The 19,272-nt window shown below is 41.9% G+C and overlaps 1 protein-coding gene across 2 annotated transcripts in view; it reads right to left on the reverse strand.

Moving 5' to 3' along the window:
* Window positions 1-1,885: 1,885 nt before the first annotated feature.
* The window catches only part of laptm4a (lysosomal protein transmembrane 4 alpha), a 32,955-nt gene continuing 15,568 nt past the window's right edge, over window positions 1,886-19,272 (reverse strand). Inside the window, exons 5-8 of one of the 2 annotated variants that reach the window (XM_078541545.1) lie at window positions 15,483-15,578; window positions 10,230-10,328; window positions 5,217-5,298; window positions 1,886-2,070 (exon numbers count right to left, since the gene is read on the reverse strand). In XM_078541545.1, coding sequence (XP_078397671.1) covers window positions 5,224-5,298; window positions 10,230-10,328; window positions 15,483-15,578 — 270 coding nt within the window. In that variant the 3' untranslated portion in view covers window positions 1,886-2,070; window positions 5,217-5,223. Of the gene's footprint in view, window positions 2,071-4,225; window positions 5,299-10,229; window positions 10,329-15,482; window positions 15,579-19,272 lie in introns of those variants that run through there. The other variant, XM_078541544.1, reaches the window with a different exon arrangement.

The following is a 19,272-nucleotide window of genomic DNA, read 5'->3' on the forward strand; positions in this document are numbered from 1 at the left end:
AACGCGCCGTCACCGAAAGCACGAAAGCGGTCACCAAATACACCAACTCTGTTTAAGTCGATCATTCTAAAGCTTATAAATAAACACAGTTTCAGTTTGTCTTTGTGTTAGGAGGTGGATGCTTGTAAGGTATAATAACTCTGTACATAAATATGTATAAAGATTGGAAAAAAAAAATAAAGCGGAAAAATTTGGGGGGCAGGGCGTAGGAGTAAAAAACGGAACAAACTATTCATGAACTCAGGGATGAGAAATTTCCGCCAAATGCCAGATTTCCAACATTGGGGTTTCAGAAATCCGCCATTGGTATCTTCCTTTCTGACCTTCAGACTCGAAAAGACCAGCTTTAAAACAAAAACCAGAACTGCCAGGTCTTCTCTGCTCTCAGCAACTATCATTTAAAAAAAAAATTAACCGTCAATTAAACTGTTGCTGAGAGCAGGAACTGATTGCAGAACAGCGAGTGTGGGAAAGACAGAGCTGCTCCTTCAATCACATTCTGCCTCTTTTACGCCGACTGCTCCAGCTCCTCCCATCACAGGTTCCCACTCTCCCAATCTTGCTGCTCCTCCAGGGACAGAATCTATGATTGGAGGAGCAGCAAGGGCAGGAGGGAGAGCGCCTGTCATTGGAGGTTGATGAGCAGTTATTCTTGCTGGTCCCACTGTCAACATGCAGGAGACTTTCGACTTTGCCGTCACCCATCACTTCGACCAGATTCTCAACAATCAGACCAACCAGTTTGACGTGTCCTCCATAATGCTGAGGACAAGAAGCTGAATAAGAAGAAAAAAAGGCCAGAGGCAGGCCGAAACCCAGAGGTGAGGGTCAGAGTCTGTACTGGGCTGGTTGTTGCACAGGGCTCTCTGAGAAGGTGGGCTGGATGGAGAAACAATCTTCTTGTACATGTTCCTGACTGGTCTTGGTTTATTTGTTGTGGTTGGAATCCACCAGCTCCTAGAATCTAGAAAGAGATGATTAACTTTTAAGTAGGGATGGGTACATCTAAGTGATATTGCATTTTGGAGACGGGGACGGTTTAGACTTTGCGAGCTGGGTGATAAGACTGTGGTAAGAAAACAATGCTGTCTGAATTTTTCAAACGGGACTGTAGGATTTTCTCAGATTGCAATACGTTAAAATTTCATCTTCTCTACTCAAGTGACTGTGAAAATCCCAATATACTTTTGAGCTTCAAGTGTTGCTTCTGAATCTGCATCATGGATACCTTTCTTTAACATTCGGCCAGAAGAGCTACATGCTTTTCTGGTGACTGCACCATTCAAGTAGCAATCAGTCCAAAAATTCAAATGAATGCCTCTAAACTACCATTAGCCTGCTGTTTTCGAGAAAAGAGGCCCAATGGTGAAATGGTGATCCTTTCTAAAGCATTGCTGAAACTATAAGTACCCAACTGGACACTGCACTCAAAAAAACAAGGAGAGGAAGAGGGTGGTGTATGTTGGAACACAAACAGGCTGCATTCTTCACACTGTAAATCTCTGATGTTATGGAGGGTCAATGAGCAGAGGTCAGCCCTTTCCTCACTAGAACATAATGAAAGATAGTCACACCAAGCTACTCTTGCAGAATACCTGTAGCCTTGCTAGAGTAGCACTAGCAGAGATCCAAAAACAGATCATATCTCCCCCCAACCAACCACCCTTCTCAGTCCCCTCCCACTTACGGCAAACAAACTTAGATTTACAAAGAAAACCAATTAGAGAAAAACGTACTGAGGGTTATGAAAAAAACAAAGTAAAGATGGTTCCAGATTTTAAATAACTAAACCATGAAGAAATATTTTGCTCTCTCAGTCTGCTTATATTGGAAAAACAGGTTTGGGAGTGAAATAATTTAAGAGAATACAAACTGACAAATCAAATGACGAATACAATGGCCATTTAACGCATTCTTCCTCTTCAGTCGTCTGAAACAGATGTAGAGACTGGAGATAGGACTCTGAAGATCTAAATCCAAGACCACCTCAACGCCCAATGAAAGTATATAAACTGCTCAGGAGATTCCACCACATATTGTCCCATGGAAACAAGAATGGGTTTTGTTTTCCTGTGAAATGAGAAGAGTTTTTAAATAGATATCAACTTTGAGATTTATTGTAACGAAGCAATAATTGCTTTCAACAGGGAAAGAAAAATCCAAAATGGTGGCCAATCACAATAAGAAGTGTACCATCTTACTATTGTGATGAAAAATTCCAAAAACACGGTTAATATAAAATACATAATAGCAAAAAGCTTTTAAGCCCACCAAGCCTGTTCCCTCTAAAACCATCTTGAATTTACTTATCCTTACTGGTACTGATTGCCTGATTAAGTTAAATTTACTGTGGCGACTGATATCTCAAAATTAATAGACGCTAACCTAATCACTTGCACTGACTAGATTTAGTTTAGAATTCCCTCTGACTGATCTCGAAGAAATCTTGTATATTATTTGTTAAATCTGTTCCATTTACAAATATTTAGCAGAAAATTGTTTGACACCACCATTGCATGGCTTTTGCATTCTCTTCGTTATACTGTATAGGTTATTCTTATCCCATTCAGAAATAAACCTGTAATTCTGTTCTGCTGATTTGACAATAGGAACTTCAGTTCAAAGAAGTTCAATAGGCCTCATCTTTCAATTAGGCACTTTACGGCCTTCTGGATTTAGTTCATTAATTTGGGATCATAACTGTTGCTTCCTTTTTCAGAATCAGTAATGATTCTGCTGCTGCCATTTACAGCTCATCTAGATCCACCTTGTTTCATAACCTGCCCGCTTACCATCTCTTTCAGCATTTAATCACTCCCTCCTTCTACCCTATCACAGGCCTTCCATCGTTATTCCCTACATTCTCTCCGTTCCCTGCCTCTGTACTTACTTAAACCCTTTACATCTAACTTTTTTCAATTTCTAAAAAACTCAAATATTTTTCGCTCTCCACAGATGCAGCCGGATTTGCTGAACATTTCCAACTTACTGATGTATTTTGCCTTTGAATCCAGTTATATCTTCCACAGGATATCCATTTACCTTCCATAATTTCTAAATTCTTAATATATAAAAGCTCTCCTTATCTTTTCAGAATATCCCATACAACAATATGATGAATTATTTCCCATCTGAGGGTACGCCTTTACCTAGCACGAACGTTAGTTTTCACACTAGCTGTCCTTATGGCCTTGAACAAACTGCAGCAATTTTGCATTGCGGATTCATTCACCTATTCAAAACTGGGTTGAAACTATACAGATCTTGTACAGTTTTCAGAGCAAGGAGACTTTCATCAAATTAGGAGGGAATGGGGCTGGGCAAAGAAGGAGGAAAAAAGAGCTTTGAGCCTGAATGGTGTTGGAATGTGAAACATTAATGGATTCAGACCCTGAACTTTTTCTCGGGTAGGTACTAAAACAGCTACAACTTTTGCCAGTAGCGAAAGAGAGAGAGAGAGAATGCGGTTAGAACATAATTGCACCATTTTCTATTCTCCAAAAACTTGAACTCATCCAAAGTTTTGCTGCCTGTATCAAAATTCACACCAAGTCCTATTCACCCATCACACTTATGCTCGCTTACCTACACAGGCTCTCTATCCACCAACATCTCAATTTTTAAAAAATCCTCCAGTTCAAATCCCTCCATGTCCTCACTCCTGCCCATGTATTACCTCCTCTAGGCTTACAAGCCTCAGATCTCTACTCTTCCAATTCTGACCTCTTGTGCATCCCCCATTTCCTTTGCCCCACTATTGGCTGCTGTGCCTTCAGCTGTCTAGGCCCCAAGCTCTGGAATTCCCTTCCCAAATCTCATGCCTCTTTTCCCCTCTAAGACACTACTTAAAATCTTCCTCTTTTACCAAGCGTTTGATTATATGTACCAAGGATTATCAATTTCTTGATGGTCATGAAGTATCAAGACACTTCATGACCCTGAAGGCACTATATAAGCTGTAGGTCTAAATAAGGACGATCAACTGTGCAGCATGATATGAAAATTCTTAAAGAATGTTCCTTCCATAAGGATGGTAAATTATTCTATTTATAGATGGACACATGTAATGCAAACAATTTAATAAAATATCAGAATTGGTTTCAAGAAAAGCTAGAGAGAGAAACTTCAGTCAGTTTTGTAAATATACTTACATGTAGGCCCAAAAACTTTCTACCGGGGATAGATCAGTTTAAGGCTGTTGCAGTTATAAATATATTTTAAAATATAACTAACCACAGGCAAGTTTATTGCACAATCTCAACACAGGGATTTGGAAAGGCAATGACAGTTCTTTTAATCAGACAAATTATCATTTTAAAGAGAAATTTAAATGCATTATAAATTGAAACATTTAATGAATTTTTTAGATTAAAGTGACAAAAAAGGAATCATACAATCCTTAAAATGACTGTTTACACTTGTATCAGTTATACAATGCAGAAAACAGCAACACTTTGTTTAAGCATTACAATTTCCTCTCCTTTACCTAAAAATATACCATATCATACTGAAAGGAATCTGAAAGCAAATTGACAGCACAAGGAAAAGTGCACAAATACATTTGATCCATACATCCAACAGTGCATTTCCATATGGTCAATGGACACATAATTCACCAGTCTTAATTGAAAATTCCAACAGTTTGAAATCTATGTCTTGCAGTAAAAAATAGTGCAAAGTTGGATGGACCAGTGAAAAAGTACTGTACATGATTTCTGCCTCAGGAGGTTGCGTTAACATTTAATGATAGATCACCTGGAACCTCTAGTGGTAGAAACTAAGTATTGTTTATTTCAACTTCCAAGTATTCCAACAAGTGCTTTAACTGCTTATCTACTTCAAATGGTCAAATTTCAAATTAGCGACCAGTTCTGTCCTGTATTTATTCCAAGAACCATTCCACTCTCTATTTGATGTTATGAGGAAAATATAAAAATACAAATGCACCCAGATAATTTTAAATGAAAGGCAATTCAAATAAAAAAATCTCAATCTGGTGCAGGAGGATCAAAGATACTCACCCAGTTAATTAGAGAAAGTAAAAAAATGCATATTCAAGGCTTTTAGTTTCAATCATAAGTTTACATACAAAATATAATTTTCTAGATACTTAGAAGTTTACACAAATACAGAATACCTCTTACAAAGTCTCAAAGTTTAAATGCAAGGTAATCAGGCTTGAATTTGAGAAAAATGCTCATTTGTCATTGATTTACATTGAGTTCAAGCAGGCATGTATGGAGGTGGTGGCTCCTTCTCTGGCATCTTCACAGCCATTTCATAAGTTGGCAGCACATACTAAAAAAAATTTCAAAGCATAATTAAATATTAGAGCTGTGCCATCTCAAAACAAATGCAATTTAGTCATTTCATCATGGAAGCCAGTACAGGTAATCGATGCATGTTCATAAGCTTTACTCTAGTTAATTAACCTGATGACAAACTTTAGACAAAACAAGCTGTGATGTACCAAGAAAAAGTATGATGGTCCATCTTCACCAGTGCCAATTAAAATACCTCAATAGGTATCCAAACTACCCTTTTGAGAACAGTGTAATGAAAAAGTACCATTTGTCATGCCACTGCCATGGAAAGGGCAAGAGGGCATTGTTTCTATTTAAATAATCATCCAATGTGCTGGATTACAGGGAAAAGGCAAGAGATTGGCTTCAAGTTAAAATACTGAGGACCAGTGCAAACATGATGGGCTGAATGGCCTCCTTCTACAACATAACAATTCTGTGATTCTGAAAACTGTAACTAACAGTAACTGTGGCAGAAAGCAGATAGAAAATATAACCTGCACAATGTCACAAAGAACTTTACTTGTAAAGTGTGGTACTCCTGGAGCTGCCAATCAATATTTCCATTCAGCTGAGCGTAACATTTCACTTGTAAGACTTCGGATTTTCAGTTGGCTGGAAACCAGCCTTTTAAACCTGACCTCGATCTTTTTTGGAACTTGTTTAGGTGAGGTACAAGGAAGAATGCAGGCAATTAAAGCCAGTTCTGTGAAATCAGGCAGTTTAAATTAATTGATAATTCAAAATACTAAATCAAAAATACTATTAAAGTCTTTTTCAGACATTGATTTAACTGAGTAAGTACCTTCTGTTGCAGTCAGCCCTGTGCTTTATTTAAAAAACAATGGGCAGAATTTTCTGCCTACCGGGTGGGTGGGCCCGACCCAATCTCCGGCGGGCAGGGAGCCGATCCCCGCTGGAGAAGGGGGCCGCATCACCATTTTAAGTGGGCGGGCAAATTAAGGCCCACCAGGCGTGACGTCTGGCGGGAAGGGGGGATTCCCCAAATGCGAGAGTGCGCTCTTTCACGCATGTGCACGAAAGAGCGCACATCTCCCTGAGGCTAAGTGCTGCCTCAGGGAGATCGCTGACAGTTGTATAAACAATAAAAATAGAGAGAAAAAAAAATCCTTAACATGTCCCCCTCATGTGACAATGTCACACGAGATAGGACATGTTAATAAATTTCACTAAAACTTTATTAAACTTTTTAAATCCCTACATGAAACCTCATCCTGCCGGTGGATGAGGTTTCATGTTTTTTCTATTCCCCGCCGGGGCTCCTGGCCTGCCCACCAACCTTAAGGTTGGACAGGCAGGTCCTTTAATTGTTTTAATGAGGCCATTGACAGGTTGGCTGGCCCGCAGCTGATTTTGCTGCGGGCCCGCCTTCCTGAAGATTTAAATGAGGCGCGGTGACATTGGGGGTTCCCCCCTGACGTCATCCCGCGAAATTTTGCACGTCGGCGAGCAGGCCCCACCCCCTGCTCACCGACAGCAAAATTCAGCCCAATGCTTCTTGAGGCAGTCACAAGCAGCCTATTAATACACTTCTGTGCCAGTGAGCAAATTGAGTGTTGCAGGCAGCACTTGTTATAGCAATAGCAGGTGTTACATTCAAAAGGACACAAGCCATCAACCTTTTGTAAGCCACTAATGGCATACAAGTAAGTTGTGTGAGCCATGGGGTATGGTGGGAGGGGATGTGTGGAAAGAAAGGAGAAGGAAGAGAGGAACAAAGGGAGTCAACCCACATAATAAACATGAAAGGGTTTAACTGTGGAACAGCAGACTGAATTCCTGCAACAGAACTCTTCGCATAATATCAGGGCAGTAAAGTACCATACTACAATTTGGAAGCACCAGGAACACAAAGACATTTTGCAAACCAGTTTGGAGGCAGCAGCCAAACTCATCCTTTTACCTGAAGTCTAGACTAATGGATTTGACTACTTCCTAGCCAGAACACACATCCTCTTTAAAAAAAAAATTGCTGCCAGGAGTCAAGTTCTGCTGAAGATTACAGTCAGCAGTCTCTCAAAAGCAGCACTGCAATATTGGGTATCTATCCAAATAATCTGCTCAGAATACCACCACAAAGCTTCAGATAGCAGCTACTTATGAGCTTTAACAACTTTGTCTAGAGCTGACCCTTATAAACTGAAATTGAATTATTTGCTGATTTCACTGTTTGAACATGGTGTTTCACACTATATGAATGCAATTAGTAATCTAATTAACAGATGAAATTTGAGAAACATTTGCACTCATTACAACTGTGTCCATTTACACACAATTTTAGTTTCTGTAACAGCTTTCATTTTTAATATAATGAAACTTTCCATGTGATATTATTGGATAAGGATGAAAAACAAAAGAGTTCCAAGCACAAAGACTTGTTACCCTTAATCCTAGGTACCAAAAGAACAGGATGAAGTGGAGATTGAGGAGGCTTGTGAAGAGGAGATAGATAGAAAAGGATTCAGGGAGCAAATCCCAGGGTTTAGGTGCAATGCAGCTGAAAGGTATCAATGGATTTATAGGGGACATTAGTAGGACTCTCAGCAGATCAGAGCTCGAAGAGATGTAGAAGTAGAGAGAACTAGAACTTGGAAGATTTGAAAACCAGGATGAGGATGTTAGAATTCCAGCAATGGGAGTAGCAATGTAGGTCAGCTAATAAAGACTGGGGCTCAGATTTCAAGCAATAGAGGTCTGAATGTGTTGCAGCTAACACAATGTGACATTTCAGACTAGCAAGCAGAACATTGAAGAAATTGGCCTGGAGAACGTGAAGGGGTGGAAAAGAGTTCTGTAGAGATGTAGACATCTCTTCCGGCTCTGATCTGCTGAGAGTCCTACTAATGTCCTCTATAAATCCATTGATACCTTTCATTACACCTAAACCCCAGGATTTGCTTCCTAGATCCTTTTCTATCTATCTCCTCTTCACGAGCCTCCTCAATCTCCACTTCATCCTGTTCTTTTGGTACCTAGGATTAAGGGTAACAAGTCTTTTTGCTTGGAACTCTTTTGTTTTTCATTCTTATCCAATAATATCACATGGAAAGTTTCATTATATTAAAAATGAAAGCTGTTACAGAAACTAAAATTGTGTGTAAATGGACACAGTTGTAATGAGTGCAAATGTTTCTCAAATTTCATCTGTTAATTAGATTACTAATTGCATTCATATAGTGTGAAACACCATGTTCAAACAGTGAAATCAGCAAATAATTCAATTTCAGTTTATAAGGGTCAGCTCTAGACAAAGTTGTTAAAGCTCATAAGTAGCTATCTGAAGCTTTGTGGTGGTATTCTGAGCAGATCATTTGGGTAGATACCCAATATTGCAGTGCTACTTTTGAGAGAATGCTGTGACTGTAATCTTCAGCAGAACTTGACTCCTGGCAGTAATTTTTTTTAAAGAGGAAGTGGAATTGAAGCAGAGCTCAGGATCAAGCAGGACACTGGAGGAGGCACACCATTAGGTACCACCTATGCAAGCTGTCAAGAGGAGGGATGGAATTAATACGTGTAATGTGCAAGCTTTGGTAGAGATTGATCAAGAGCTGAAGATAGATTCTCTTCCTATTATTAAGCCAGGCAAATAGACTTAGACTTGACATTAGAGAGAAACAGCACCTCAAAGGTTTTTCACTATGTAAACCACTCTTCCTGAAAATATTACAAAAATGCTTTTATATAGCATGACTATTTTGTTGCGTTGAGGTGATGGTGGTTGGACATCTTGAATAGCTCCAGTTTGTGTCGTGAAGGTACTCCCACAACGCTGTAGAGTAGGAAGCACCAAGACAGACCCAATGACGATGGCTAATGTCTGTAACAGTTTAAAGTTTGGCAATGATGCTTTAAAACACATCACCGCAACAGACTCTTAATAATGCAGGACAAGGCTACTGCTTCACAGTGGAGGACATTGCTTTGGGAGGGTATGGGGCAGGACTGCAAAGCTTAGGTTTCATCCATTGGTTATGGGATCACTTGGTGCTGTCTACTGCATGCTGTTTCTGTTTGGCATGCAAGTAGTTCTCTGTTGCAGCTTCACCAGATTAACACCTCATTTTTAGGTATGCCTGGTGCTGCTCCTGGCATGCCCTCCTGCACTCTTCATTGAACCAGGATTGATCCCCCAGCTTGATAGTAATGGTAGAGTGCGGGATATGCTGGGGATATCAGATTTCCTTCCCGAAAGAATATCAGTGAATCAGGTGGGTTTTTACAACAATCGACAATGGTTTCATGGTCGAGCTCTCAATTCTAGATTTAATTGAATTTAAATTCCAACAACTACTGTGGTGAGATGCGGACCCTTGGCCCCAGGGCATCAGGCTGGGCTTCTGGATTTCTAGTCTAGTGACATTGCCACTACGCCACCACCTCCCCGCTTTTCTCACTACCTCTTCCCCAACCCAGGTGCCAGGGCCAACTCTCACCTGCAATTGCTTCGCAGGTGGGATGTACAAAATTCATATAACCCAGGAATTCAATTTGAAGATCTTCAGCTATGTGGCTCAATGTAACACAGCAAATATCTATAGCATCACTGCAATTGCCTTCAAAGTTTCTAGTGAAAGGAGGGGAGAGGGAGAAAAATAGCTTTGGATTGCTTTCCAGAAGCTTCTGTTGGAAATGCATATGTAGACGCTGGTAAGTAACAGGCTCAATGCATTCGCAGTCAAACAGCCCGCCATGCTTAACATTTGTGGATAATTGCCACATGGGTGATCTACAAGGTGCCTGCCTCCTCACTTCCTTGAATACTATACACTAACAAGAAGTCAGTCACCATAAGGGGAGAACAGAGCCTTAGTAAAATAGGAGAAAAAAGGGGAAAAGAAAGTGAAGTTACTCTCACATCCTAATCTACATTGGATACGTGTAATTGACAGTAATCTTGCATACCTGTATAGGTGTTTCAAATGCTGGGTACACAGCTATCTCAGGTGTGTTTCTATTGTTGATGTACTTGTAGCAGTTCCAAACGCAGTTGATGAAGTAAGCCTGTGAAATAGAACAGCAACAGCTGTATGAACTTGATCATTAGCTGTTTCAATTATAGAAGATGATCTAGTAAAACATTTATAAATTTATAATGACCTAAACATTAAATGAGACAATAATGGAGCTAATGGACTTTTGTTTGCTTTTATAAACACTATACCAGGTTTTAAAGTTAGTGAACTGTGGTTGATCAGGCAATAAAGGATAAAAGCTACAACAATTAGAACATTGGTTTCAGTGTGTTTTAAGGCATTATCGTAAAGACTTTGGATGGCAAATTGAGTGAACTTTCAAGTATGGCAGGAGGTAGTGGAGCAAAAAGAGGATGCTAAAACCAGTCATGCTTTGTATACTATTGTATCATGCAATTGCTCACAGAGAATGCACTATTTATGATGTGGATCCATTGATCTGGAACTTCCTGCCAGTAGTGAAACTGCGGCTTATGCCCAACTGGCTACCACCTTTTTGTCTGAGCAGATCCAGGTGTGTGGGTGTGTTCTGAAACTCCTACTGACTTAAGGGGCTGCACCCCTAAGCATACATTACTTTTGCTGCAGGCTCGGCGGTGGCAGCAACATATTTCTATCTACAAAAAATGATGGACAAGCAGCAAACAATCCATTTCAGTTGGGGTTTCTTCATACGCCGCATCTTTGCTGATGGCTGAACAGGCCAATCATTGAGGCAGGTTCTGCCATAAGTGCCACACATGAAGTTACCTAGTATCACTGTGGATTGCTTTGGTGTCGGCACCTGTTGTCAAGCCACTGTAGCCACTGGTCATCATGGTGGTGCACGACAGTCCAAAGGGGATGTCACCATTTTCCTCTCGTCAGCTAGTCATTTCCAGGTGCCGTAATAGCTGTTTAGGGCCTTTGTTTTCACACTTGCAAGCATTCTTGAAGCAGAGCTTTGGGTGTTCCACTGGTTACCTGACTCCGGCTACCTCACCTTACAGAAAGTCCTTGGGTACGTGACTGTCTTCCATCCTGCAGACATGTCCGAGTCAAAGTAGCAGTCTGTTTTGAGTGCTAACAAACTTGGGAACTCGGCCTTGGAGAGGACTGCCCCATTCACAATGGTCCTGCCAGGGCATGCCCATAATGCACTGTAGACAGTGAAAATGGAAACTGTTGAGCTTTTCTTGATAGCTGTAAGTCATCCATGTTTCACAGCCATACAGCAAGGTGCTTAGAACACAGGCTATATAAACCATCAGCATGCTCCCATAGTTCAGCCTGCTGTCATTCTGTGTGTGTTTCGTAAGTCGGCCAAAAGTTGGTAGGCTGCTTTCCGTACTCGTGTGTCAAGTTCTGCAACAAGGGACTGGTTGTCTGCCACTGTGGGACTGTGTTAGCAGAATTTGCTAACCACTTCCAGTGGGGCGTTAGTTAGTGAGATCAGGGCTCGAGATGCAACACCTTGTTCCATGACCACGGTTTTTTTTTGATGCTGATAATCAGGCAGAACAAGTTACAGACACGGGAGAGACAGTCTGTCAGTCTTTGTAGCTGAGTTTTCATCTGGGCGACCAATGCATTATCAGCATAGAGGAGTTCCCTGATCAGGATGCGGTATGTTTACATCTTTGCTTTATTTTGATATATTGTAGAACTTGTCATCTGACCTAGTGTGCAAGTGGACTCCTTCCATACCTCCAGGGAAGGCAAAGGTCAGGAGCAGGGAGAAGAAGAAATTAAACAGAGTGGGGGCTAGAACACAGCCCTGTTTCACTCAGTTCTTCATTCTGAAACTGTCAGAAGTAGAGCCTTCAAATTGTACAATGCAGTGCAGGCTGTCATGGAAGAAACAGGTCAGACTGAACAGCTTTGGTGGACAGCCCATTTTCCCCAAAATCTTGTACCATCCTGCTCTGCTGATGGTGTTGAATGCCTGAGGTGAGATCTATGAAAGCAAGGTAAAGAAGTATATTCTGTCCCCTACACTTCTTTTGTAGCAGGTATTTGGAGAAAATCGTGTCCACAGTAGATGTGCTGGCACACAGAAACTGCATTGTGCTTCCAGGACCACTCAGTCTGCAAGTTGGTACAGTCTTTTAAGTAATACCCTAGCGAAGCCTTTCCCATGATGCTAAGGAATAAGATAGTCCTGTAGTTGTTGCAGTCCCGTCACCATTGTTTTTGAACAGTGTGGTGATTTTTGCATCACATATCTCCTGTGGGACAAAGCCTACTTTTTAGCAGAGCAGGCGGTCATAAAGCTGTGGCAATAGATGGGACTTTCCATGCCTGAATAGTAAGGCTAGGATTCTATCCTTGCCGGTGCCTTTCTGTTTGCTTAGCAATCTATGGTTTTCTTGAGGGTTCTTCACCTAACTTATCCAAGAATCTGTGGGACAGCATCAAGTGCGGAGTGGGAGACATCTTAAAGGAGTACAGCTCATAGTAGTGCTTGGCCCAGCAGGCCATCTGTTTACTTTTGTAGGCAAATACTTCATTATCTGCTGACTTGGGGCAACTATGTCAATGGTAAAATCAAGCACCCGCTTGATCCCTTCATACATACTTGGAAATTTCCATTGTTTGGGTTTCTTGAAATAAACCGATCCAGTGTTTATTTGCACAGTATCTCCCTGTCTTTTACACAGCTGTCTTGGCTACTTTCAGGTCGTGCAGTGTTTTAGCTGTTGGGTTTATGTTGTGTATCATGAAAGCTTTGTTTTTTTGCATCAATAACAGATGTCATCACAGCCGAGTAGATCTCAAACCAGATTTTGTTGCAGGTTCCACCTTCACCAAGTTATGCCTCTGCTGCTTCATAGAGGATTGAGCTTAGTGACTTTCAAGCTTCACAGATACCGACATCAGCACTTATGGGTAAACCTTTGGTAGGTAGCAACTGTTCTAGCAACAGTATGCTGGTTTTTGGCATCATTACTTGTGCAAGGGATGTTCATACATAGGTGATGCACTTGCCTAGAATCAGTACCACACCCCCATCTCGACCTTGAAGGATGGTATCCAGAGGAAAGACGAAAACCTATTCGTTTGGGGCTAGTCGGTTGCCGAAGTTTCCAGAAGGTGCAAACTTGAGAGAAACCCTAACTGCCTAATGGAACGACGCTTCAGGTTTTGTGTTGGATTTTACTCCCTTAGCCATTAACTCATGTTATGTTGAAAGGCATCAATCAGCAGCTCCAGAACACCACAGGCATGGATGTAATCTTGTCCTTCAAGGTGTACCATTCCTTGCCTCAAGGCAGCAAGCCTCCACCTCCAGTGCCCACTGGCAAAACCCAACCTAGCCACTAATCCCCCTCACAAGACCACTACTCCAGCGATTTAACCTCCTCAGCAAAACTCAAGAATAGAAAACCACCTCAGTAAGCCCCCATCACAACACAAACTCAAAAGGCCTCCCAACCAGAGCACTAACATCCCCCCCCTGTCTTCCGGCCTCCTCACCATAGCATTAAACCCCCCCACTAAATCCCCTCACCACAGCGTCAAATCCCCAATTATCCCTCAAAAGCCTTTAATTCTCCCAAGGATATTTCTTGGCCACAGCAAAATCCCCCAAGATAATGACCCCTTACTATGACACTAGATACCCCAAATTTACCATCACTCAGCACTAAATGTCAGGCAGGAAATATGAGGCCTCTGGTTAATCAGTGAGGAACCCCTCCCCCAGCCACAAGGCTTCATAACAGCCCCAGCTGCATCTGTGGTGCCAGGAGAGCAACTCACTGGTTTGCTGCAGTGCTGGAGAGAAAGGCCTCCCTCCCCAATTTCACAGTGAGTCGCCAAGGGCTAATCCAGCCCCACACTCAGGCCTCATAATGCACCAGGCCAAGACCTCCCTCCACCAAAAATCCCACTTAAAAAAACAACTGATCCACCCCCGTTTATCACTGATCTTCCCAATGCTCCCGCTCACTGACTCTAGATCCATCTTTGCTGGGCACCTTAGCACATTGTTGGAACTGTCTTCTATTGCTGCTAATAGCAGCCCTAAATAAATTAGCATATAAACCAGGGTAAGTATAGGGCAAACAGCCTAACTTTATGGCTGACAGTCCTGACGAGACCCTCAGTGTGGGTTCCTGAGCCCAAAATGGCTCGCCTCCAGTTCCACAATTTGAGTACGTGGGCTCCCTTGAGCTTGGAGTGCCACTGTGGCTCTCAACAAGATCTGGTCCATTAAGTCACAGCTGCAACTCACCTTCCCTGCTGTGCAGCGGAACAGATGAGCACATGTCCTATGCCAGTGGTTTTTCTCCTTCTGCAGGCTCAAAGTTTCCCTCTCCCCATTAACAAGAGATTTCAATTGTTCTCTAACTTTGCTTGCCCTGGGTCACAACATTGTTGAAATAAAAGTCAGGAGCATTTTGAGAGATGGACTCCTCCATGTCAGATGTCACATTGGCGAGTCTTAGGCTCATAAAAAGGTTTTCAGACTCTCAAGTATGGGTAGGGGAAAGAGAAAGATCAGAGAGAAAATGAGAAAGTTGTACCTAGAGTCTAGCAGATTGAGTTTTTTGTGAGGGGAGGATGAACAAAAAAGTTGTGAATCCAAGGCAAGGTTGGTGGGAAATAATCACAGCCAAACATGATTGAGAGAAAGCAAATTGAAGATAAAAGCCGTGTAACATGAATGAAGAGTTAAACATTACTGACTGAGAAAAACGTGTTAACCACAATGAGGAAGAAAACTGATCGATGACTCGAACATTTAAGTCTGTCTACATTATGGCTAAGTGTTAGCAAGATTTACACCAGAAACAGGTCTAATTTAAAAATGCTTATCTTGAAAAGATATGATGCCATACTTAACTGGGGTGATTTTGTACCATGAGTCATGGTGCAGTTTTTTTTCCTTCAGTGAATATTATAGAATATGACAGTACGTTTATAGAATGCGACACATAACTAATGATTAAGACTGCAAGCAGTCTTTAAAATGACTTTTTGGTGAATTACACCAGGCATTCCTTTTGAAGTGTGCTTTAATAGAAGAGTTTTCTCTGTAGGTATTTTTCTATATTTGTGTTTGTGCTTCAAGCTTTTTATTTGCTCTCCAATCAAGTATGGAAATTGTGACAAGTTTTAAACTTAACTATCTTTCATTCAATGTGTCATACATGTTCAAGCCACTAACTTTATTATTGTTATGTTTTTATTGCTTTACCTTAATAGTTATAATAATGGTGAAGGAAAGTAGAACTATCAGTAGAAGGCAGCTGGAGTCCAAAGCAAGAAGGTCATCCTTGTAAGGGAAGTCAGGCTGTAAAAGAAAACAACATTGTTATGCATTTGAAACATTAACCACAGCAGTTTATACTTTTAGCACATACTAAAAATAAGTAGTTACAGCGTCACTATCTGAACAATGGCTTAAAAACTTTAAAAAAGTGATCTCAAAACATGTATATGATAAATAATATAGCTGGAATATCTGCCAGTTTGTGTCAATGGGCAAATTTAGGTTCAATACAGATAAATATCTAAGGTAATATATTTTGGTAGGAAGAATACGGTTGATCATTTGTTACTTGGAAGAGGCAAGTGTAGGTGCCATAGAGGAACAAACAAACAGATCTTGCAGTACAAATACATCATTCACCAGAAGTTGCATCACAGGTTAGCAAGATCATGGGCTGAAATTTTCCCCGATTGTGGGGGGGTATGTGGGAGCGAGCATGAACCCGATCAGCGCCCCCGATCGGGTGCACGCCACCATTTTACGTGGGCGGGCCAATTAAGGCCCACCCAGCGTGACGCCCGACCGAAAGCGCTGAGCGCTCCCTGTGCGGGTGGGCGAGCGATTCCCAGAGTCCGGGCCTGCGCTCTTTAATAGCGCAGAAATCTGGGTGCCTCAGGGAGGTTTGTTTAAGGTTCAAACATTTAAATAAAGAATTTAAAATATATTAAGACATGTCCCCTCATGTGACTGTGTCACATGAGCTGGGACATGTCAAGGAACATGAATTAAAAAATGTATTTAATTTATAAACACTTCATGAAACCTCATCCTGCCTGTGGATGAGGTTCCATGAAAAATGTGAAGGCCGCCTGGGCTCTTCGCCTGCCCGCCAATCTTAAGGTTGGACAGGCAGCTCATTTAATTGATTTAATTAGTTTTAAACAGGCCTTAATAGGCCTTTGATAGTTCGGCGTGTGTGCAGCCGAGTTGGCTGCGCCCCTGTCAAACTGAAAATCTAAATGACGCGAGGACGCCTGCCCGACGTCACTGCGCGTCATTTTACGTGTCAGCGAGCGGGCCCCGCCCCCGCTCGCCAACCGGAAAATTCTGCCTCATATAAAAAGCAAACCTGGCACTATATTTTATTTCTAGGGGATAAAATTGAAAAGTATGGAAGCTATTCTAAACCTGTATTGAACCTTGGTTAGACTGTGTGCAGCTCTGGTCGCTGTATTCTAAAAAGAATATTGAGGTGCCAGAGATGTTTTACAATGATACCATCTGTGTGGGTATACTTTTCAGAAAAGGATTGATAGGGTGGGTCTCTCTTGTATAAAGAAGGCTGAGTGCCTAATAGCGGTCCTTAAAATTAAGAAAGGCTTTGATAGAGAGAGAATGTTTTGTCTTGTGGGGAAGAGCAAAACTAGAGACCATCAACACAAGATAGCCACCAAAAAATCCTATGGGGAATTTAGCAAGAATCTTCACCCAAAGAGTGATGAAAATAGGGAACTTGCTACTACCTGGGATAATGCTGCAGGAGTTCCTCAGAGTTGTGTCCCAGGACCTACCATCTTCAGCTGCCTCATCAATGACCTTCCCTCCATCATAACATCAGAAGTGGGGATGTTCTCTGATGATTGCACAATGGTCAGCACCATTCGCGACTACTTGGGTACTGAAGCAGTCCATGTCCAAATGCAGCAAGATCTGTACTTGGGCTAATAAGTGGCAATTAACATGTGCGTCACACAAGTGCCAGGCAATGACCATCTCCAACAAGAGAGAATCTAACCATCCCATGACATTCAATGGCATAGCCATCACTGAATCCCCCACCATCAACATCCTGGGGCTTACCAATGACCAGAAACTGAACTGGACTAGCCATATAAATACTGAGGCTACAAGAGCAGGTCAGAGGCAGAGAATTCTGCAATGAGTAACTTACCTCCTGACTCCCCCAAAGTCTGTCCACCATCTGTCGGACAATTCAGGAGTGTGATGGAACACTCCACATGCCTGGATAAGTGCAGCTTCAACAACACTCAAGAAGCTCGACACCATCCAGGACAAAGCAGCCTGCTTGATTGGTACTCCGTCCAGTACAATAAAATCGACTCCCTCCACCACCAATGCACAATGGCAGCAGTGTGCACCACCTACAAGATTCACTGCTGCAACTCACCAAGGCTCCTTCGACAGCACCTTCCAAACCCACAAACTCTACCATCTAGGAGGACAAGGGCAGCAGATAGATGGGAACACCACCACTTTGAAGTTCCCCTCCAAGTCACACACCGTCCTGACTTGGAACCATGCCGCTATTCCTTCACTGTTGCTGGGTCAAAATCCTGGAACTCCCTTCCCAAAAGCTCTGTGGGTATTCCTACAACATGCGGGGGCGGGGCCCGCTCGCCAAGACGTAAAATGATGCACGGTGACATCGGACGTGCGTCCCGACGCAACCGCGCGTCATTCAGATTTTCAGTTCAGCGGGCGCGCACCAGAGTCAGCTGCATGCCCGCCGAACTGTCAAAGGGCTATTAACTATCAAATAAAACAATAAACTGAGCTGCCTGTCCAACCTTAAGGTTGGCGGGCAGACTAAGAGCCCAGGCGGCCTTCACATTTTTCATGGAATCTCATCCACAGGCGGGATGAGGTTTCACGAAGTGTTTATAAATTAAATAAACCTCGTCCACGGGCGGGATGAGGTTATGAAGGTTTTTAAAGGTTTGAAAAATTTTAAAATAAAATTCATAGACATGTCCCAGCTCATGTGACAGTTTCACATCAGGAGACATGTCCTAAATTTTTTTTTCTCTTAATTAAAATTTTTTAAACTTAAACTAATCTCCCTGAGGCATCTCTGTTCCTCAGGGAATTTCTGCGTTCTTTCGCGCACATGCTGGAGGGTTCACTGAAGCTAGGATTGGTTCCAGGGGAAGTGAACATCTACTTAAGAGACTGAGTAACATAACAAAACTGGGGGTTTTTGTTGTCAATAAAAGTAGAAAGGGGTTCTGTTTGGTTATTTAAAGTATAATTTGACTACGGGGAAAAATGTTCAATAGTGTTTTACCTTTAGCCATTGATAAAGCCAAAGTTAAAATGTAATAACTGGAAGTTTAAATTTCGCTTTAAACCGTTACCAGTTTTCAAACTGGGTGCAAGCTCTCTCCCACCTTTTGCATGGTGAATAAGAGAGTCAGCACTTTCTCTGCTTAAGGTCCAGACCTGGCCAGCATCTATCTTTTCACTCAAATTCTCAGTTGGGTGCTGGTCACCCAGGACCAAACACTCAAAAGACCTGCTGTCTGTGATTTCTCTGGGTTTACAGGGAGGCAAGTACACAAAATGATTTCCTCTATCTTCCTCTCCATGGCAACAGGAAACACACTAACCCTGCATCCAAGCAGAAATGTTAATCATCTATCTCTAAATACCACTGCCTTTCATCTTAGGAAAGAAAGGAACAGGTTCCAGCACAACTATTCATACCTTGATACTGATAACATCTTTCTGGGTTTTAGGAGACTAGGGTCTCTTGATTGTGGACTTAAAAACAGCTGTCACTTTCCCCAGGTGTTAATATTTGGCACCTCCCTTTCAATAGCACAGTGTGACTCTCCTTTTGATCTAACGGCTAAACCACCCAGGTTTACTGTAAGGGGGTCACATGACCCCTTTCCTTTAACCTACATTTAAAGATAGTTTTACCATGATAATCTTATAAACCAAAGATATGGTCCTAAAACAGTCATATGCTTCA

Source organism: Cetorhinus maximus, chromosome 5, assembly GCF_964194155.1.
Source record: "Cetorhinus maximus chromosome 5, sCetMax3.hap1.1, whole genome shotgun sequence".
NCBI classification, from domain to species: Eukaryota; Metazoa; Chordata; class Chondrichthyes; order Lamniformes; family Cetorhinidae; genus Cetorhinus; species Cetorhinus maximus.